General features: G+C 38.9%; 1 protein-coding gene across 1 annotated transcript; it reads right to left on the reverse strand.

The window, feature by feature from the left end:
- Nucleotides 1–1,085: 1,085 nt before the first annotated feature.
- LOC140889421 (protein POOR HOMOLOGOUS SYNAPSIS 1-like) lies at nucleotides 1,086–3,193 on the reverse strand. The gene is made up of 7 exons (XM_073297134.1): nucleotides 3,098–3,193; nucleotides 2,929–2,994; nucleotides 2,747–2,850; nucleotides 1,997–2,193; nucleotides 1,517–1,587; nucleotides 1,365–1,392; nucleotides 1,086–1,186 (listed from the first exon to the last, which is right to left on the reverse strand). The coding sequence occupies exons 1-7, from the start codon at nucleotides 3,191–3,193 to the stop codon at nucleotides 1,128–1,130; spliced, it is 621 nt and encodes a 206-aa protein (XP_073153235.1). The 3' UTR covers nucleotides 1,086–1,127.
- Nucleotides 3,194–22,810: the final 19,617 nt, after the last annotated feature.

A 22,810-nucleotide genomic window follows, 5' to 3' on the forward strand; every position in this document is an offset into this window, starting at 1 on the left:
TCGAAAATTATAACGATGCACAATGATAATATGATTTCCAGGAAGTCACACATAGAAAGTACAACTCGTTAGAGAACCATAATTAATCAACAACACATTATGTGCAGAGAACTTAAAAAAAGAACAAGATTCGATTATCACAGCAGAAAATAAAAACTCATTAAGCAAAAGTGAACAACAATAAAAAACCAACTATATATTTACAGTCCTCATAGCGATTGCGATGACTAAGTGAATCCAACAAATAAACCAACTACGAACCTGTACCATAGTCAAGAAAAGATTATCCTCCTTTTATCAAACGATGCAGCAGCAGCAGGCACAATTTTGTTGTGGGATTCTCCCCAGTTCCAAATGCCAAACCTGGATTCAAAATTATGTTTATTGCCCGGGGATTCTGCAAGGCGGTGATGAACATCAGAATATTGAAATTTCATATAGTTACTAATTAAATAACGGAAACAAAAAGCTATGCACAACTTGAGCTCATAATGGAATATTACTGGAGGACTTCTCCACTCAGGCATAATCCAGATTCCCTTTGAAATTTCAACCGGATGAAAAGATTCCCTTTGTAATTTCAACTTGATGTGTAATCGATGAGATATTCACATTTCCAACAAGGTGGGGTCGCGTAGAAACGAATTTTAAGTGCAGTTGATTCAGATTAAGTAATATAATATGGTATTTTCATGTTCTACCATTTCTGAATATGAAGATGACCATTCCATTGTATCTGAGATTTGTTTATCTAGATTATTGTTCGTTACAATGCACACAATCATTATGTCATGCAACGAACTAGAGATTCAAATTCGTTGGCAAGGAAAACAGAATTGGATAGCGGTTGGGGTTACTATGTTGATGCAGAATACGCAAATTAGAACAATGACCAACGAGAGTAACAAAACCATGCCCTGGATATATTTGAATTAACTATCATGTGCAACAGAGACATTCCGAGGAAATAAAAATATATGCATGATTTTGTCTTCATTGCACTTATTTGCAGTTTATCCAACTGACCATATTCCCTTGTCAATGTACATCTGAGTGAATGAAAGAGCACAACTAGTTACCGTAGACTTATATGTAATTGAAGTGTGATGTCACTTGATAAGCTTAATTTACAGAGCGATGTCATATCCAAATTCGTTGATGAAGTTCTCAACTGTTGCAATTATCTCTGTCATGTTTAGAAGATAAAACCAAACCATTCGTTAAAGGAAGCCATGTTTTCTCGGTAGTCTGGCACAACTCCATAAGATTTTGATCAATTAGACATTTTGTTTCAGTTATTTTTTGTTCGTTCCCATAATGACCAAAGAAATCGAAAGAAGATGATTGCTTCTCTAAAATCATACCTTGTAATGAAGTTCCCTCCAGGTACCGCTGCAAGAAAGATAAGAACTAATTAATACTACAGCAATGGTTTTACAAAGTTATGAAATCCTGAAAAAAGGAGAGAATATTGTATGAGGAAAGAATATTGTATGAGGAAAGGAAGAGGGCGTACCATAAATTGGGTTTTAAGATCTTCCACGTGTTTTATAGGCTTTGCTGCACAAAGATAATTAACTGGCAACACTAAGGGAGTGTTTGCAATAGATTGTGCTTTTGTAGAAGTGATTAATTTATAGATTATAAAAAAATTAAGAAAAATCAAAAGTTGGTAGTGTTTGGACACAAATGTGAAAATCTAAAAATCAAAGTTGGGTAGTGTTTGATAAATAAGTGATTAGAGTAATTTTAACAATGACCTTCTAATTAGAATCACTTTTGGAGAATCATAATCACCACATAACTAGCTTTTGGATTTCTATTAAGTTAAGAATAAGTTAACACATAATCTAGATTTAAGAAACACACAAAAATGATTTTTTTAAGCCAAAAGCTAACAATCACTTTTTTTTAGTGATTGCAAACACTCCCTAAGCCACACTAAAATTAATTAAACTGTGGGAGTGGTAAGCATATCATGAATGAGGAAAGGTACCTTCATCAACTGCAGGGTTGCAGTTATTCAGCAACTGCGTGAAACTGGGAGGAAACGATGCAATTGTCTCTGCGGCTTCCCGAATTTCTATTGCTTCACGTACAAATTGTTCTTGAACTGCATTAGATTCAAGGACTGGAAGCATCAGCTGGGAACTTGTCTCTGCTGATGCCACGCACTGCCAATCTCGATGAGACCTGATACTAAAGTGCGTTTGATTGTATAAGTCAACACAGTAAAAGCACTTTTTTTTTTTAAAAATGATTCTCTTAAAAAATATATTGTTTGGTTATAATAATTATTTAAAAAAAAAATTTTACAAAATATTTTTTAGAAGCTAGAATTTATATCTTTTTGGCTTCTCTTCTACTTTAATATAAAAATAAAAACAATTTTCAACATTTATCCAAACATCAAAACTAATTCTGTTTTTCACAAAAACAATGGACTTATTTAAGCGTTATTTTTAATCTACAATTTTTGTATCTAAATCCACCCCAAATAAGCATGACATCAGACTTCATTTTGTAAAAGAATTTATAGCCACAGGTAGACCTTGCTCAGTCACCATCCCACTGAATGTCTTCAAAGTTGTTTGCAATTTTTTAAAGTCATAAGTATCACTCCTTGATACACTAATTCATTTTCATTGAATGTTCTGGGTCCACCCACACTTGTCACTCCTTTGTTGTTGACAAAAGTTCATTATAAGGAACATTGAGGGAAGTTAAGGTAGCTCCTGCTACTAACCTGCACGTGGGTCCATCAAAAGGTAATACCTCGGCCTGGGATGATATTTCAGAATTAAGCCCAGGGTATTCAAGCAGTGAAGGACTTCCATTTGCACTAATTTCCTGAGAAGGCATTATCATACCAAGTGGAAATAAATAACTAGTTTTAGGTGCTAAAATTATTGATAGTGCCATATTTACCTTTAGGACGTCCATGAACTTTTCTGTTTCAAAGACGATGAAAAAATGCATTGCGAATTTCTGGATCTGTGGAGAAGCATAAACTTGAATTTTTGACGTAAAGGTAATTCTAAAATTAGCACAGAATCCTCGAAAAACTATCAATTGCATGGAAGTGCCAACAACTTGCCTGACCAATATCGTCTTTATAGCTCACAAAAACAGCCCTGTTCCCCCTTGCAGGGAACCCAGACACACATGAAACTTGAGGCCATGAAAAATACATCTTTGAGATATGATGTTCTTCCTGTAAGATAACTAAATTTTTTTAATCATATCCATGCCAAACTTACTAAATACAGGACACCACACTATCCATGCTCAACCAGGGCATCATTAGAATTGGTGGGACAAAGTAGTGGTTACACTTCTGTAGTTCTGTTAGTAGAGAACAAGAGTGATGGCAGGGATCCCCTGCTCTTGGTGATAAACATCACATTTGAACTTTTTCTTGTAAATAGACATTCCTTTGAAACAACTAAAAATGCACAGAAGCTGTCATAACTGGATCACATGCAACAACGGAGAAATTTAGAAAATCTTGCATGCGTTGAACTTGAATGTTGGGGCTCACATAAACTAAATATGGTACCTATGATTTAATTGCCAGTAGAATCCAATCTATGCTCTTCTTTGCCAAAAAAATATTGTTATGAGATTAGGAGACAACAAATAATTACTTCAAATAACTTTTTTTGTTATGAACTTCTGTAGCCTTTTCTGTGAACAACTTTAACAGAAAATACAATCGCTTATTACAGATAACAACCAGGTAACATAAAAGCAGCACCGAGTTTACACAGACAATTTCTTTCCCATTCTATTAGAAATATCAATCCAAATCAAGTTAAGAACAGAAAATGGGCACGCTGCAAAGATACGGATATTGCTACATGTTAAATAGCAGGAGATTGCTCAATCTTATTCAAGCACCTGAAATAACGTACATTAACATTTAAAAACATCTCAGAATATTTACAGGAAATCAACGAGTTGGAGATCGATTGATCTCGTTCAAGCACCTAAATCGAGCTTAAATTCTCATACCGATAAAATCACAGACTACATCATATAAAGAAGAAGTTTGTTCCAGCAGAAATTTCAACTTACAAGTACGCGAGATCGAAGAGAAATGACTAGAAATACGTCATCCAATCCCTCAGCAGTTCATTCGAACAGAGCTTTAGTGAGACAGCGGACAAGGCGGTGATCCAAGTGCCTCCTTGGTGACGATTTTTCCAGGCGGCGGAGAGATGCGTGAGAGAAGGATGGGCGCGGTTGACAACGGTGGAGCTGTAATTTATGAAGCGTGCGTAATAAATTTTCCATTGATCCAAGACCGATGAGGGAGTTGTTACTGTGATTCCGCCATTTCCGAATTTTTGAACTGCGGGGAAATTGAAGAGCCGAGTGCTGATGTGGTTTATATAGCTCAAAGAGCTGCGCAGTGCCTAGACCTTAGCATCTACTAAAAGATGTTCACGACTGGAAACCTAGACCTTAGCATCTACTAGACCTGAAAATCGAAGAGATTCACGATAATATTTAACCCCTTTTCTCCACCCATTCACCAAAATCCCAAACAAGACCACAAAGAAAGAGAACGAATCTAGAGAACAAAGAAACAAAACTTACACAGTGATGGTCGTGAGTGTACTGTTGATCTAAGCTGTAAACTTGAGATTCAAGTCACGATTGGAGTTGCTAAGGCTTGGGTTAGCTGAAAGGAGGTCGGAAGACTAGTTTCCGGCGAACAATCGACGTCTAGGGCGCCGGAGAAGAGAAGGGTTGAAGGGGCGAAGGGTTGGGGCTAGGGATTAGGTTTCGTTTTCTCGATTGCACTTGAAGGGGGCACTCAAGCGTGTGTGAGTGCGCGTAGAAGGTTATTATGTATATATATATGGGATTATATATATTTTTAATTTTTTTAAAAAATAAAAACAAATAAAAAAATAACAACGAAAACGGATTTAAAAATGTGTTGTCGTAGACACCAAAAAGAACGCACATGGATAAAGGTTAATTAAAACCGTTGTTGTAGGCCACCAAAAACGCGCTCATAGACCACGATTTTTATAACCGTTGTCTTAGACATATATACGACAACGGTTTTTTAAAAACCGTTGTCGTTTTTAAATAAAATACGGTCAACGACAACGGTTTTTGTAAAAACCGTTGTCGTTTTAGTGTGGTTAATTAACATATTTGTTGTAGTGTTCGATTTTTTCCTCCAGAAATCATTCCATGTCCAGCTGGGAGTGAGGCTTGTGCTCGTTTCTTTAGTTTTCAGTCCTTTCCTCGGTCTTGCTCGCGGTCGCAGCTCGAGATTTCTGGGCTTTATCGATTTCTTTTTTTTTTTCTTGCATTATCTAGGCAAGATTATGGTTCATTGCTTGCATTATATACTATTAGTGCGTGTTTGATTGTTGTTAGCTCATGTATTACCCATTTTCGAAATTTCATACGTATCGTGCCCAGCTCCTTTTTTTTTTCTTTCTCACGGCCGATCAACTCTTGATTGGGATTTTGATTGTATGATGAACATATGCATAGATTAATCGATTTTAAAGCCTTGGAATGCGATGGTGATTGTGCTAGAATATTTTTGAAAATTCAGATTTTCTTGACTATCATGTTTCGATTTTTTTCTGTGTTTGCTGATGGTGTTGGGTGGTGTGGTGATTTAGGGGCTACCACGGGTGATATGTAGTTCACATGGTAGCGTTAGATTGAATGAAATTGAAATATGGTCTTGGATTGGGAAATTCGAAACTGCCAGCTTCTTAGGAATTAGCTTTGGTTGAATTTGGTGGAGTTGCGGATGGGCTGGGTTTTGTTAAATTTTCAAGAGTTTTGGGGAATCTTAGAAGTTGGTTAGTGATGCTAAGACAGTGGCTTGGGGTTGAGGTCAAATGGATAGGTTTGGTTTGGATTTTAGAGGTTGAACTTGAGCAGATTTCGTGGACTTAGGGGCTATCCTGAACCGTGAGTTCATAACAGGGTTAGAGGTTGGTCTAGGTGAAAGGCTCGGGGCTAGTGATACCTTAGGATGTTAGGGAAACGAAGTTTCGAACGTAGTTCAATTTTGTGGAGTTATCCCTAAGTTTCAAGCCTTGGGACTTATGAGATATAAAATTTTTTAGACGACAAGTTGCTGTCCGGGTTTGAACATTTAAAACAGTGTTAAGATCAGAATTTGGGTAAGGGCTCGGGACTGGAAGTAGCTTAAGAGGTTAGGATTATGTCGTTTCAAGCGGAATTCCGTTTTGGAAAGTATTGAGTGAGTTATAAGATTTTAGGGCGTACCGCTCCATTTACCTAAGTGCTTTAACCATGGTTTAGATTCCCGCCCTTGGTACTCCCCTACATCACCATTTCGGTCATTCACCATCGAGTCTCTTGCATGTTCATTGAGTAAATATTTTTGAGTTCATTACATCTACACGTGCATCCTAAGTCTTATATTTAATAAAGAAAGGAAAATATTTTGAACGAAGTGAGATGATTGTGACTACATATTCACGTGTAAGTGTGGGGCTGGAGACGTTTAGCTTCCCTTATCAACTATTCATGTGTATTGTGTGGGGCTGGAGATGTTTAGCTTCCCTTACCAACTATTCATGTGTATTGTGTGGGGTCAAAGACGTTTGCTTCCCTTATCGAATTTTCATGTGTATGTGTGGGGCCAGGAGAAATCTTGGTCTCCTTTACCACCAGGGCAAGATGGGTTGGGAGATATCCTGACTCCTTGCGGCATAGTGCACTACAGCCATGATCATGATCGAAATCACAGAGTCACAATTCAAGGATCTAAGTTCACAAAAAAATTATTATGACCATGTTCTGTACAGTTTATGAAATTCATTGAGTTTATTTGACTTAGCCTTGCACATGTCATATTCATGCACTCATTTCTTTTTACATGTTCATCATTTTTAAGCTTAGGGACACGAACAATTATTTTGTTATGCATTACTTTAAATTTTGTGTGTGCTTGTATCTATGTAGTACTTGTTATCCCCCCATATTCTTGCTGAGTCCTTTAGACTCACTGCACTTATTTGATTTCAGGTGATGACTATTACATAGAGGCTGAGGGGAAGGATCCCAAGAGCGAGGTCATCGGTGGTGCAGACCCTTGACCGACGTGCTTTTAGTTGTTTCGCAAACTCTGATGTTGCCTTTTTATTTATGAGTGAAATATTTTCATACACTGTCAGTCATTTGCAGGATGTGTTTTCCCTGCTTTAAAACTTTTGGCATGTAAACTTAACAGTTTATTATTCCGCAACTGTGTGAGATTAACTCCTCTTTTTAGATTCTATGATTATCGTATTTGGATTTTTAACTTGTGTTTATTTTATTTTGATTTGAATTGCTGACTGTGTCAGTTGGACTTACAATATTTTAAAGCGAGTCATGGAAAAATTTTTGTTAATTCCGCAAATATGTTATTTATTATTTATTTTTTTAGAGGGTATTAGGTCGTTTCAGAAACTCTATCAACAAGAGATAGACTAATATGGATAATTCATTCTTGGTCAATGTAGTCTTTGATAATTCAGTCTTGTATTTGTCCAATCTTGATAATTCAGTTTGGCTCGTTGGAACACTGATTCAGTTTAGCTCCCTAAACTGAATACAATTTACTATATAACCTCAGTTTGGTTTTCTTGACCGATTGATGACTTCAGTTTGTCTCTAGTCAAAGTCAACTCAGTTTATGTACTTTAGTTTGGCTCGGAAACTTGTCCAGTCTACCTCTTCAGTTTGTCTTTACTTCAGCTCATGGACGAGCAGTTTACCTCTGTATTTTCCTAAATTGTTTTTTCAATACCAAAACTACGTATGCTCCAACAAACATATTATGAGCGATTATATTTTGAATACATACATAAGATTTGAAAACAAAATCCCACTTAACATTCTACATGTGTGAGATCGAACTACTTGAATTGGTGCAGCTTCTTTAGAAAATACACGAAAAACTTTTCGAAAATACAGCCTTGATTTTCAAATATCAGACTGTCTCCTTGGCCAACTTTATGCAGCATTTTATTTTTTTTCCTAACCCACCCTAGTTCTCGAAATTTTTAGAGAAGAAGTAAGGAAAATTCTGCGTGTATTTTCCATAGGGTCTGAGCCCATATTTATAAACATCAATAGTAGTTGGGTTCAACTACACAAAGCTTTCAAAGTTTGAATAGAGTTCTCTCTTTAAAATTTGACTCATTCTAGAATCTGATAAGTTGATTTATCTTGTACATAATTTATCTTGTTGCACAAATATTATAATAATGTTATTTATCTCACAAAAATATTCCCTCGCCTTATCTCAAATCTTCTTTTTTCACATCCTACTTTCCTTATTAGAAGTTTCATCCTCGAAACTTTGGTTACCTTTGTCTTCAAAGAGGTATGGATATTTCTCTCGCATTTCTCCTTTAATTCTCACGTGGCATCTCTTTTGGTGTGATTTGACCATTGCACTTTGACATGCAGGATGGTTCTTCCTCTTAGGACTTGATCCATGTAATCCACTATTCAAATAGGAACTTCTTTGTATTTCAGTTCTTTATTCAATTTCCAATCGGTCAAGAGTGGTCAAGTTTACAGAACATGACTTGAGTTTAGAATATATCTTCTTAGTTGTGACACGTGGAATACATTGTGGATCCTTGACATGGCAGGTGGTAGTGCTAGTTGGTATGCCAATGTTCCAACCTTCTTTAGAATCTCCAAAGGTCCTACGTATCGAGGGTTCAGCTTTCCAGCTCTGTTTAATCGTACAATTCCTTTCACTGGTGAAACTCTTACATTCACTTTATCACCAACTTAGAACTCCACTGGCCTTATTTTCAAGTCAGCCCAGATTTTTTGTCAATCCTGGACAACTTCAAGTTTTTCCTTAATGATTGCGACTTTTCCAACTGTCTCTTGAATGAGTTCAAGTTCAATGATAGTATTTTCCCCTACCTCCTCCCAATACAAGGCGATCAAAATTTACGTCCATACAGTGCTTTATACGGAGCCATTTCTTATGCTTCCGTGGTAGCTATTATTTTAGGTGAAATCAATCAAAGTCAAAGGCTCGCTCCAATTGCTGCTGAAGTCTATGGCACATGCCCTTAGCGTATCCTCAAGAGTTTGAATTGTCCTCTCGGTCTTGCCATCGGTTTGAAGATGATAAGCAATACTGAGCGTGACCTTGGTTGCCATAGATTGTTGCAAGCTCTTCCAAAAACCTTGGATCTCAGTCAGAAAGGGTGCTTACAGGAACTCCTTGTAGTCGTACAATATTTTCCATATATATCGCAGCTAAATTGTCCAAGTTATAGTTCATGCATACAAGTAGGAAGTGAATTTTTTATTCTATCAACTACGACCCAATCCCATCATGTATTTGTCTTGATTCTGGCAAGACGACTACAAAATCCATGGAAATCTGCTCCCATTTCCATTCTGGAATTTCTAATGGTTAAAGCAACCCTCCAGGTCGTTGGTGTTTAGTTTTGACTTGCTGACATACTTGACACTTGTAGAAAAATTTCTCTACATCTCTTTTCATTGAGTTCCACCAGAAATTTCCCTTCAGATCCCTATACATTTTTGTACTTCCAAGTTGAACTGAAAAATTTGACTTATGTGCTTCGGACATCACTTCTCGCCGAAGATCATCAATATTTGGCACACATAGCCATCCTTTCATCCACAAGACTCCCTTGTCATTCACCTGAAATTCTGTTTATTTTCCTTCCTTGACATGAAATTTAAGCTTGGTCAAAGATGGATCATGGTCTTGGCTCATTTTTCCTATCTCTTGAACACACGGTTGGGCTAATAGTGAAGCTAAGATGTTTTTACTCATGCTATTCTGACATAACACGCCAGCAACTTTGTTGGCCTTGCCTGGATGATAACTTATGGTTAGGTCGTAGTCCTTTAAGAGTTCAATCCATATCCTCTGTCTCATGTTCAGTTCTTTCTGTGTGAATAAGTACTTGAGACTCTGATGGTCGGTGAAAATCTCACACTTGGCTCCATACAGGTAGTGCCTCCATATTTTTAATGCGAAAACTACGCCTGACAGCTCAAGATCATGGGTTGGATAGTTCTTCTCGTAAGTTTTCAATTGTCTGGATACATAGGCAATCACTCTTCTTGCATGAGTATGTACCCTAAATCTTATTTCGATGCATCGCTATAGATAGAGAAATCTTTTCCTTCATCGGGTAGCACAAGCATAGGTGTAGATCCTAACATCTCCTTTAGGGTTTCAAAAATCTTTTCACATTCTTCATTCCAGTCAATCTTCGAATTATTTTGTGTGAGTTTCGTAAGCGGTATTGCAACTAAGAAAAAACCCTTAGCAAATTTCCGATAATAGCCTGCTAACCCCAAAAAACTTTGAATCTCGGTCACCATCTTAGGTCTAGGCCAGTCTATTATTGTTTCCATTTTCTTGGGGTATACAGAGACTCCAGCTGCTAAGATTATATGGCCCAAGAGTGCCATACTCTTCAACCAAAATTCACATTTCTTGAATTTGGCGTACAGTTTCTTTTTCTCTTTTAAGGTTTTGAGTGTGATGTGTAGATGCTCACTATGGTCTTCTCCGCTAGGTGAGTAAACGAGGATATCGTTGATAAACACCACCACTAACCTGTGAAGAAACGGTTTGAAAACTTGGTTCATGAGATCCATAAATGCTACTGGAGTGTTGGTTAAACCGAATGGAATTACGACAAACTCATAATGTCCATATCTCGTTCAAAATCCGTCTTCGGAATATCCTCATCCTTGACCATCCATTGATGATAACCGGACCTCAGGTCTAGTTTGGAGAAAATAGTAGCTCCCTTAAGTTAATGAAAAATGTCGTCTATCCTTGGAAGTGGGTATTTGTTTTTTATCGTGATCTTGTTGAGGTCCCTATAGTCTATGTACAACCTCATGCTTCCATCATTCTTCTTGACAAATAGGACTGGGGCTTCCGAAGGAGATGCACTCGGTCTGACTTGCTTCTTATCAAACAGTTCTTGTAGTTGATCTTTTTATTCTTTGAGTTCTGATGAAGCCATTCGGTATGGTGTCTTTGAAATTGGGGCATCATCTGGTACTAAATTAATTTCGAACTCAATTTCTCGGTCTGGAATACTTTTGGGTAATTCATCTGGGAATACATCTGGGAATTCCTATATAATAGGAATATCTTCTAATTTGAACTCCCACTCTTTTTACCTCGCTTATCACAGCCAGGTAAACCTCTTCGCCACTTTTTATTGCCTTCCAAGTTTGGGAGGTAGATATGAGATGTTTTCAAGCCTTGATCTTGCCTTGGAATGTAATTTCTTCTTTCTTCGGAGTTTGGAGCTTAAAATTCTTATCACGACAATTGACCACCGTATGGTTCTTAGCTAACCAATCCATCCCAAGGATGGCTTCGAATTTTATTGTGTTGAGTTCTACCAATTCAGCTTCAAATATTCGTTCACCAATACCGACCCTACATTTTCTGTATACTTTATGTGTCTCGATTGTCTTACTAGTAGGGGTCGCTACTCTAAATGGTTCAGTTAGTATTTCGGGTATAAGGCATAACTTCTTAGTGAAACTTTTATATATAAACTAATGAGTGGCACCACAATCAAACATAACATAACCAGGCATATTATTGATTAAAATGGTAATTGTCATGACTTTATTTGCTCCGTCTACTTCTTTTTGTGTGATAGCAAACACACGAGCATTGGTCTTATTCTCCTTTGAATCACCCTGAATAGCTTCAGTTTTTGGCCCCGTATTTTCCTTCACGAACTCGGGGCAGTTAGCAATTTGGTGTCCCATTTTTCCGCAGTTGAAACAAGCACCAGTTCTCCAAAAACATTCCCCTCTGTGTCGGAAGTTGCAGGTGGGGCTTGGCTTGATCCCTAGACAGTTTGGGGTAGCAAGGGTCCCCTTGGACGATCCACCAGACTGATTTGGGCATTTGAAATTTTTCCCATTCTGAGAATATTGATCGGCGAGAGTTCTACTGTTCTTGAAATAATCATCTCGATTCTTGATATCAGTTTCAGATCGGATAGCTTCTATCATTAGGTCTGTGAAGTTGGTGGGCTTATAGTTAGCTAAAGCCGACTGGATCCGACTGTTCAACCCCTTCTTGTGGTGTAACTTCAGGATGTCATCCGCCATAATAGCTTGGGCATAGGTCCCGAGCTCATTGAATTTGGAATTATATTCCACCACTGTCATGTGTGGAGTTTGCGTGAGGTTTTGAAACTTGCTTAACTTCTGAAGTCGAACCTCGACTGAAATATTGCTTCAGGAAAGCTGTGCGGAACTGCTGCCATGTGTCGTGTCTGGTCTGGACGCGATCATGGATGGTGAGCCAGCTTCCCAACATTTTCTTTGTCTTCCAAGAAAGGCACGACTACCTATACCTTAAGAGCCTCAGGAACCTCCAGTAATCGCGATTGGTTCTCGATGTTCTTCGTCCAGTTTTATCCTACTTCTGGGTTGGCATCTCCTTTAAACATTTGGGTTCGATTCTTACGAAGGGATTCATAGTGGAATTTGTTCCCATTTTGAGCAGGTAGTGGGGGCGGAAGATTGCCGTTAGCATTAGTGTTTCCCAACCCTTGGAGAGTTGTTGCCACAATAGTTTCGATTGCCGTAAGGTTTTCTATACTATGACCGAGTCCTGGTGGCAGATTCTCATCCTCTCCTTGGTTTCTAGAATGACTGCGATTATTTATTGGGGGTTTTCCGGCCATTTACTACAAAAATAGGGTTTCTAAGAGCTTGTCGCAAAATGATATTTCAAGAAGGAATGTAACAACGGAATAGCCGAATCAGTAATTGACTGAAGAATAAAATTTATTTTTATTGATTCCAAAAAGTAATCAAGGTAAACAAAAAAAGGAACTAAATCTTGAAAATCAAAACAACGATGAATGGAAAGATATAATAAAATGCTAGCTGACGGCCTAATCTATTATCTCTCCATCGCCCTCATCTTATCCCTAAGGGATTTCCTCAGGTTCTTCCTCAGCGGCTAGGGCTGCCTGTTGGAGTTGATCAATGTACTCAACCAGGGCCATGTTATTCTCCTTGAGATCCTGTATGGTGTTTTGCAGCTCTAGCACTTGGCCTTTGGCTCACAAGTTTTGAGAATTGATGGCTTGAACTTTGTCTTGTAATTCCTGCTCACGGGTTTCCAATTCGTGATGGCATGGGGCCTAAGTGCGCAAGGCTCGTTCTATTTTGGCTTTGATTTCCATAACTTCAGCCTTTATTTGGTTATGCAAGTCTACAATTTTAGAGGTAGTAGTTTGGGACGCCACTAGTTTCTCCTTGGTCTCCTCGTGTTCTCTTTTCTCCTTCTCATGGTAGTAAGCAAACCTCCTTACATCGGCTTGGAGGTGATCTGAATCCTCCTCTAGGTCGCTATTGTATTCTTCTAGCGCTTCCATCACTTCAATCAGGTTTTTTTTTCATGTTCCACCAATTGTGATGTTCCTAGATTCTCAATGAAGATGTCCTTATCGTGTATGCGAATAACACTCATACGAGCGGTGGCTCGAGTGCGAGTGGCATTGATTTTCTCTAGAATGAATGATACGATTTAGAATAAACCCATCAAAATTTAAACTGATAAATGGTTTTTTGATGATAACTTGATATGAATCTGACTAGCTATGAAAAAAAAACACGATTATTGTAGAAATCGCGTCCTTAATTCAATAACAAGAAAAAATCAATGATTTTGTCCCGACCTTGAAACATGTGGGGCCTCGGGTTGCTAATCAAATCTTAGGGAAATTAAACTTAATCAAATTCAAGAAAAAAGCTAAGCAAACAATAAAAATGTAAAATGCTTAACTTTAAAAAAAAATCATCCAAGACATTTGGCGACGCCAAATCACGTCGCGAAAGGAATTATTTTTTTATTATTTTTTTTTCAAATAGGGGTGCTCTCAGTCGGTTAAAAAGTGCCGACCGAGCGCCCCTCCCTAACACCACTCTGGGGTTGGGGAATTTTGGGCTGCGCCCGGTTTGCCAAAAAATGCAGATCGGGTGCTGATCTGGGCAAAAACATGCCCCGTTCTTCTACAGCTGTTTTTGATCCTTCCTATTCATGCCAATCCATGTTCTATCAAAACTAAAACAAGTCCATACTCATAGAACAATAGCTATTCAAGTCTACAAGTATTAACTACATCAACTAAGTAGTTTGAGTGACATCAAAAGGACTAGTTATATACAAAACTCAACTAGTGTTCTTCAAACTACTACAAAAAAATATTCTAGCATGCCTTTGCTGAATTCATCAACTTCTTAACCCGAGTCTCCACTCTAAATCTCTCAATCTCGAGCCCTCCAAATCTCGTTCGACTCGCTCCAGCCTTTCCTATTGTCGTGCACACATACAAACAAGACAATAGCCGGAAACATCCGGTGAGAATATAATTCCCAGTATAAAAGACATAAACATAACAGTTCATATCAATAATAAATACTCAAATCAACGCTTCAAATCAATACTTCAAATCATACTTCAATCAATAGATTTATATAGCGCGCTAACGAATTGATTCATAAAAAATCACTGCCATCAAGATTCGTATACGATCTTGACATGGATATCCATCTATCGTAGTCGCCTGACTCGAAAATAAAGTCCATCTGACCTTGGAAAAAGAATCAATTCAATTTTCTTCAAATCATATATAACTCAAATAAAGATCCACTACTTGAGATAGATCGAAAACATCAAATTCTAAATCAAGAATAAAGAGCATTAAGTATGTGGTTTAGCGGGACAACTCAAGAAGCTTCATCCTTGAGTTTCAAAACCCCTGAATCTCGATGTCGTCTTATACCTTTCAATCGTTCAGTCGTGGTTGAGTTTCTCCCAATTTGGACAATCAATACAACAAATTCAAATCAAACTTCTATTCAAAACTTCAACTCAATCTTCAAGGCTAACAAGTCACAATCCTTGTTCTTTTTTCAATAGATTTCGAAGTTGTCTTCTTAACTTGAAGCCCCCTGTTTTCAATATGAAAACATAGCATATATATCCAAGAACATCAGCAAGAACTCAAGCAATATCCAGCTCAATCAATTTAGATTCAAAAACTTTCCAATTCTTGACTCGACGACATAATGGTTAAAATTCGGCAACCGTAACTCATTTCCAACAATTCTAACCATCATATCTAACTCATAAACATCTCATACCAACAATAATACATCATATATCAACTACATCAGTAGGTATAGGATCGAAAACAATTATGAAAAATCATAGCAATTGCAACCGACGCTTGTTCTTCGATCCAACGTCGATATCGTAATACATATCAAGTCTACCAATCATATTAATTTCTAATACACCTCCTAACATCATTATATCAGCATAATCCAGCGACATCAATGGTGTAATAAGTGAAATATAAACTGGAAGTTCATATCAAAGTCCAACGACATCCGTTCATCAATTCGGTTTCGATATCGAACGACATATAACTTCCAAACCATATATATAACATCACGATCTGATTCTTCAACTATTCCAATTTCGAAACATACTGAAAATATAAGAACACTTACACCAACTTGTAGCCCTTGTCGCAATGATTTCGGAACTATCTTCGGAATTAAAATCGGACGATCGGATCAAAAGATACGAGGGTGTAAAGATGCAATTCAAAGAAGTAACGATGGTCTCGGTTTTTGCTCTGGAAAGGTTACTCTGAATTCTGAAGATAATCTGATATCTTCATGTAATACACTTATGAGTATGACTAAGCAATTCCTAAAATTAGATATATTCAAATCTAATTGCATTTCAACCCCTAGAACTTCAAAAATTGCAATTCAGTCCTCGGCCCTCTTTTTAATTCAATTTAAATCCCAAATAATTTAAGAATATTAGAATTTAAATCTAAACTCCAAAATTCTCAAATTAAATATTCTCGGATTAAAAATTGAAAATTAAATTTTAGTCCTCGAAACATCGATATTTGCAAAACAGTCCCTGCTCGAGTTTCACCTCCGAATTAAATCCTCTTCACTTCCTGGAACATGGAATTTCCATATTAACTTCCAAAATATTCAATTCAAATATTTTATTCTTTTAATTTAATAATCCCAGAATTTAAATCTCAAAATCCGTAAATTCTCAAATTAAATATTTTCGACTCGGAAATTAAATCTCTAATTTCCATAAATAATCAATTGAATATTTTCCAATATTCGGAAGTTAAATCTCTAATTTTATAATTAATAACTTAATATCTTTTGGCCTTACAAAAACAAGTAAAAATCAACAGATAAATTTTGGATATTCACCCCTAATTGATAAACAACTAGTAATAAATAATCACGAAACAATTGTCATTCAAAGAGATCTTCAAATAACTCGTATTTGATGGTATACAATGAAGAAAACCGACAAACACCACAAAGTTTATGAAACTTTGATAAGTTTGATTTGAATAAAGCTAAAAGTTTCAAGTAAAATTCTAGAGAGAATTTTAATTTGATAATAATAAAAAACTGAATTGTATTGTATTTTGAATAATGAATGTAATTGTATTTATATTATAACTCGAAATAATAAAAGATAATGCAAAAGATATCAAAAAATATCATAAGAAAGTTTCCTAGTAGACTTAAAACACTCAAAATAAGAAAAAATATCAAAAATAATAATAAAATCCCGCATACATAGTACACGCCGCACTGTGTGTTTTTCGGAAAACAGGCCGCGCTCGAGCACGAAAGTTCTGTTTATTTTTTTTTTCAATTTTCTCGTTTCGCGCTCGCGTGGCCAAAAGGCGCGCTAGGGCACGACGCACTCGAGCGGCTAGTTTAGCCCGCTAGGGTGCGAAAGTTCTGTTCCAAACTCCGAACTTCTGCTTTCTCAAGACCTTTTTGCACTTCAAGAACAATAAAAACATCCTCCAAAATGAGCTCCAAGTATTCCAACTCCTTCTTGATAATTTATCATCAAAGTTTGAAGCGCATCCTTGAACTTTTTGCTACGCACTCTCGTAAGTGGTCCTCGCGGCATCTCTAATGGATCTTTAGCTTCCTTAGCAACTTGATCAACACACGATCCATCCATGATCGCATCATCTTCCCCTTCATGAAAATGATTTGTCCTCAAATCTCGATCATCACCTACATAAAACAAAGACAAGTCAGAAAAATTAAAAGTTTTACTCACATTGTACTCACCTCGCAAGTCCAATTTGTAGGCGTTGTCATTGATTCTCTCCAGGACTTGAAATGGTCCATCACCCCTAGGTAGAATCTTTGAACGCCGCTTTTTTGGGAATATCTCTTTCCTAGAGTGCAACCAAACCCAATCACCGGGTTCAAATACCACCTTCCTTTTACCTTTATTCGCTTGCTTCGTGTATTGCAAGTTCTTTTTCTCGATATTTGCCTTCACTTTCTCATTCAAACTCTTCACAAACTCCGCATTTTTCTTACCATCCATGTTAAATCTTTCACTCATAGGCAAAGACATCAAATCCAATGGAGTTAGAGGATTAAAATCATATATAATTTCAAATGGTGAAAAATTTGTAGTAGAATGAAAATTATGATTATATGAAAACTCAAAAAATGACAAACAATCCTCCCAATTTTTCAAATTATTTTTAATTATAGTACGCAACAAATTTCCTAACGTCCTATTGATAACTTCAGTTTGACCATCCGTTTGAGGATGACATGTAGTCGAATACAATAATTTAGTACCAAGTTTGCACCATAATATTTTCCAAAAGTAGCTCAAAAATCTTGTATCCCTATCAGAAACAATGCTCCTAGGCATTCCATGCAATCTCACAATTTCACCAAACAATAAATCAGCAACATGCGAAACATCATCAAATTTTTGACACGCAATAAAATGAGCCATATTTGAAAACCTATTAACCACAACAAAAACTGAATCCCTCACCTTCTTAGACCTCGGTAGTCCTAGAACAAAATCCATAGAAATATCTACCCATGGTTCACTAAGAATAGGAAGTGGTGTATACAATCTATGTGGTTGTTGTCTAGACTTAGCTTTCCTACAAGTCACATGTAATGGACTGGGTGCGTCCCTCTGCTTTTGGCATATCTGGCCTTCTGCTCTAGGGGCCCAGACCCATACTCATGGTCTTCTCCCTACCTGGCTGGGGGAGTTTTTGCCCTCCCCAGGAATCGAACTTGTACCACCAGACTTAAGTAAAAATTCTTCTGATTCCTGATACCACTTGAGAAGTATTCATGAAATTAGGATGAGAGAGGGTGATGAGAGGAAAACTGCGTTTAAAAAGTATGATTTGTATGAGTGGTTGATTATGCCTTTTGGATTAACTAATACACCTAGCACTTTTATGCCATTTATGAATCATGTCTTGCGTGCACATATTGGGAAATTTGTTGTTGTTTACTTTGATGATTTCTTGGTATATAGCAAGAATTTGGATGATCATGTGGAACAATTGAGAATTGTGCTAATCACACTAAAAGCTGAAAATTTGTATGCTAATTTGAAAAATTGTGTGTTTTGTACAAAAGAACTTGTTTTTCTTGGTTTTGTTGTGAGTGCTCAAGGGGTAAAAGTTGATGAGGAAAAGGTAAGTGCAATTCAAGATGGGCCAACGCCTACTTCCATTGGTCAAGTTCGAAGTTTTCATGGTCTTGCAAGTTATTATAGGAGATTTGTGAAAGATTTCAGCACGTTGGCGGCACCTATGACTGTGGTGATCAAGAAGAACGTTCCATTCCATTGAGGCGAGAAGCAAGAGAAGTCTTTTAATATTATTAAACAAAAATTAATTAATGTTCATTTACTTGTTTTACCTGATTTTGCTAACACTTTTGAAATTGAATGTGATGAATCAGTTTTAGGAACTGGAGGCGTATTAATGCAAGGAGGAAGGCCAGCCACATACTTTAGCGAGAAATTGAGTGGAGCAGCATTGAACTACCCTACCTATGATAAGGATTTCTATGCGTTGGTGAGAGTTCTTGAGACATGACAGCACTACTTGAGGACCAAAGATTTGTGATTGATACAGATCATGAGTCTTTGAATCACTTTAATAGACAACAAAAGCTTAACAAGAGACATGTAGTAGCCCGTACCCTAATTGAGTAATTAAAGGAATTAATCATAATTACTTGGGTAGAGTTCGGAAGCTCCGAAGGTGAGATCGGAAGCTCCGATCAGGATCGGAAGCTCCGAATAGGATCGGAAGCTCCGATCGGTATTACGTCAGGCATGACGTGTGGCAAGATCGGAAGCTCCAATCAGGATCGGAAGCTCCGATCACCCCTATCCGAAGTCAACAAGTGATATTTTGACACATGGCAGATCAGGATCTTCGGAAGCTCCGATGGCAGAATCGGACATTCCGATCGAGGTTCGGACGTTCCGATCAAGGATCGGAAGTTCCGATCGTTGTCTATAAATAGAAGGCCGAGGCTTCACTTTCATTTGCCAATTCCGAGTTCTCCTTTCCTTTCTAGTCCTTTTGGAGCTGTTCTAGTCTTCCTAGGCTTGGTCCGGAGGTCGGCGAGGCATTCGGTAGTCGTAGCGGAGTTGTGCCCAAGTTCTGGACACCCTATTCCATGGAGCAGGTTTGCGATTGGACGAGGAGGGTGGATCCAGGAGGGGCTAGTCAGTGGTTGGCCAGCTGGAGCTTCGCTTAGGTTTTATTACTGTTGTTTGGGTTTATACAGCTATTCGATTTGGTTGTATATTATTGGATAAATTACAGATTCCTTTACATGGGATTGTATAATGTTTTTGGTTTCCGCAGTTTTATTCTGATATCTGTTTTATTAAGTTAATTGCATGCCTAAGTTCTGTTTAGTAGGTGATCCGGGTAAGGGTCACTACATTTATGGTATCAAAGCATGCAAAAGAATTCTTGGGATTTAGTCTCATCTTGAGGTATTTTTGTAGATGTCAAATCGTGACGACCAGAGTTCTCATGGCAGTGTTGGTGGGCGTTGGGGTGATGTCGACCGAGAGCCTCGTCGAGAACGGCGTCATCGTCACCATGACGACGAGCGTTTCACTGTGCGTCGATTCTTAGCTATGGGTCCTAAGCCCTTAGTTGGAGGTGAGTCTCCGGAGGATGCGGAGAACTGGTTAGACCGCATGGAGACAACTTTTCAGACTTTCCAATGCACCGAGGAGCAGAAGGTGGAGACCCTTGGCTATCTTCTAGATGGGCGTGCACGCAGGTGGTGGAGGTTTACTTCTGCACCTTTTGTTGCGGCGAGAGGAGTGGCCACCTGGGCCGAGTTCCGCACAGCTTTCCAAAAGCGGTATTTTCCTCCGGCACTCCGTCAGTCGAAGGCAGGCGAGCTACTGAGTCTGCGACAGGGAGCCATGTCTATCGATGAGTATCAGCAGAGGTTCTTTGATCTGCTATCCTATTGCCCCGAGATTGCTGATAGCTCAGAGATGAAGTATAATCTGTTCCTTCAGGGCCTTAACCCTGAGATCCATGACCGTGTGGCGGTTGGCGACGATATGTCCTACGAGGGTTTGGTGAGCCGTTGTCACCAGGCGGAGGACAGCATTCGGCAGAACAGGTCTTTCCCTCAGTCGAGGCCTGCTAGTTCTTTGGGTCCCCGTGCCCAAACTTTCAAGAAATCTGGATCTTCCTCTTCCTCTGGTTCTGGAGGTGTTGTCCATTATGGTAAGAAGGATAAGTGTGATCACTGTGGGAAGAACCATCCAACCGACAAGTGCCGTAGAGCTTCTGGAGCTTGTTTCCGTTGTGGAGAGACTGGTCATATCCGGAGGGATTGTCCACTTTCTGGGGGAGGCGGTTCTGGTTTTGGTTCAGGATCGGGCTCTCAGACCACCGTACAGCAGAGGTCGCAGGGACAGTCTGCTGGGAGTTCTCATTTGAGGCCACGAGCTTCTGGCCAGGTGTTTGCCCTTAGACATGATCAGGCTGTGGAGGAGAATGAGAAAGTCATCGCAGGTACATTTCTGCTTTATGGTATACTTGCTCTTGTACTTATTGACACTGGTGCATCTCATTCCTTCATTTCTGCACGTTTTGTTAAGAGGCATAAGTTACCATGCATTGCACTAGACGTAGTGATGTCTGTTTCTACTCCGACGGGCCAATCTTCTTTGGCTAAGCGTCTAGTGATGGGTTGCCCTTTAGAGTTCGAAGGGAACATTCTGTTAGCGAATCTCATGGTCCTGGCGATGGACGACTTTGATTGCATTCTGGAAATAGATATGTTGACTACCTATCGAGCTTCAGTGGACTGCTATCAGAGATTAGTACGCTTTCATCCGGAAAAAAGTGAGAGTTGGTTTTTCTATGGTGAGGGAGCGCGACCCCCGATGCCTTTGGTATCCGCTTTGAGAGCCTGTCGAGCTCTAGAGTCTGGCGGGGAAGGCTACCTTATCTATGAAGTTGATTTGTCCGCTGAGAGTATTGGGATAAAGAGCATTCCTGTTGTGGATGAATTTCCAGATGTGTTTCCTGATGAGATTCCGGGTTTTCCTCCTGCTAGGGAAGTCGAGTTTGGCATAGAGTTGATGCCGGGTACTTCGCCTATTTCTAGAGCACCGTATCGTCTGGCTCCATCAGAGATGCGTGAGTTGAAGAATCAGCTACAAGATCTTTTGGACAAGGGGTACATTCGTCCTAGTGTATCTCCTTGGGAAGCTCCTGTTCTCTTTGTAAAGAAGAAGGATGGGTCGATGCGGCTGTGCATTGACTATAGGCAGCTGAACCGAGTCACTGTAAAGAACAAGTATCCGTTGCCTCGTATTGATGACTTGTTTGATCAGCTGCAGGGCACGTCAGTTTACTCCAAGATTTACTTGAGATCTGGGTATCATCAGTTGAGAGTCCGTGATCAGGACGTAGCTAAGACTGCATTCCGTACTCGCTATGGGCATTACGAGTTCCTAGTGATGCCATTTGGTTTGACTAATGCACCGGCTATATTCATGGATTTGATGAACCGTGTCTTCAGGGAGTACTTGGACAAGTTTGTCGTGGTCTTCATTGACGACATCTTGGTGTATTCACGTAATACGGAAGAGCATGTTTCTCACTTGCGGTTGGTACTACAGACTCTTCGAGATGAGCAGTTGTACGCCAAGCTGAGCAAGTGTGAGTTCTGGATGGATAAAGTGGTCTTTCTTGGCCATATCATATCCAGGGAAGGGATTTCTGTTGATCCAAGCAAGATTGAAGCAGTACTTAATTGGTCGCGTCCGACGACAGTTGCTGAGATCCGTAGTTTTCTGGGTCTAGCAGGGTATTATCGTCGCTTCATTCTGAACTTCTCTCAGTTAGCTCGACCGTTGACGCAGCTTACTCGCAAGGGTGTGGATTTTGAGTGGTCCTCCGAGTGTGAGGAGAATTTCCGTGAGCTTCGACAGCGGTTGACTTCTGCGCCGGTTTTGGCATTACCGTCAAGATCTGGAGGGTATGTAGTTTACACGGATGCTTCTCTTCAGGGGTTAGGCTGTGTCCTAACTCAGAATGGGCATGTGATCGCATACGCTTCTAGACAGCTGAAGCTTCACGAGGACAACTACCCAGTCCATGATTTGGAATTGGCAGCCATTGTGTTCTCTTTGAAGATCTGGCGTCATTATCTTTATGGCGAGAAATTTGAGATCTTTACCGACCATAAGAGTCTCAAGTATTTGTTCACTCAGGCGGAGTTGAACATGAGGCAGAGACGTTGGATGAACTTGCTTAAGGACTATGATTGCGAGATTAAGTACCATCCGGGAGCTGCTAATCTCACCGCTGATGCTTTGAGTCGCAAG

The sequence above is a fragment of the Henckelia pumila genome, chromosome 3 (genome assembly GCF_033568475.1).
Source record: "Henckelia pumila isolate YLH828 chromosome 3, ASM3356847v2, whole genome shotgun sequence".
NCBI classification, from domain to species: domain Eukaryota; kingdom Viridiplantae; phylum Streptophyta; class Magnoliopsida; order Lamiales; family Gesneriaceae; genus Henckelia; species Henckelia pumila.

Excerpts from the sequence above, each read along its gene's own strand:
- LOC140889421 (XM_073297134.1), bottom strand. The coding sequence starts at position 3,193 with ATGTATTTTTCATGGCCTCAAGTTTCATGTGTGTCTGGGTTCCCTGCA. Across the intron at positions 1,588-1,996 it reads CAACCCTGCAGTTGATGAAG|TGTTGCCAGTTAATTATCTT; the intron begins GTACCTTTCCTC and ends ACACTCCCTTAG. Across the intron at positions 1,393-1,516 it reads ATCTTAAAACCCAATTTATG|CGGTACCTGGAGGGAACTTC; the intron begins GTACGCCCTCTT and ends TCTTTCTTGCAG.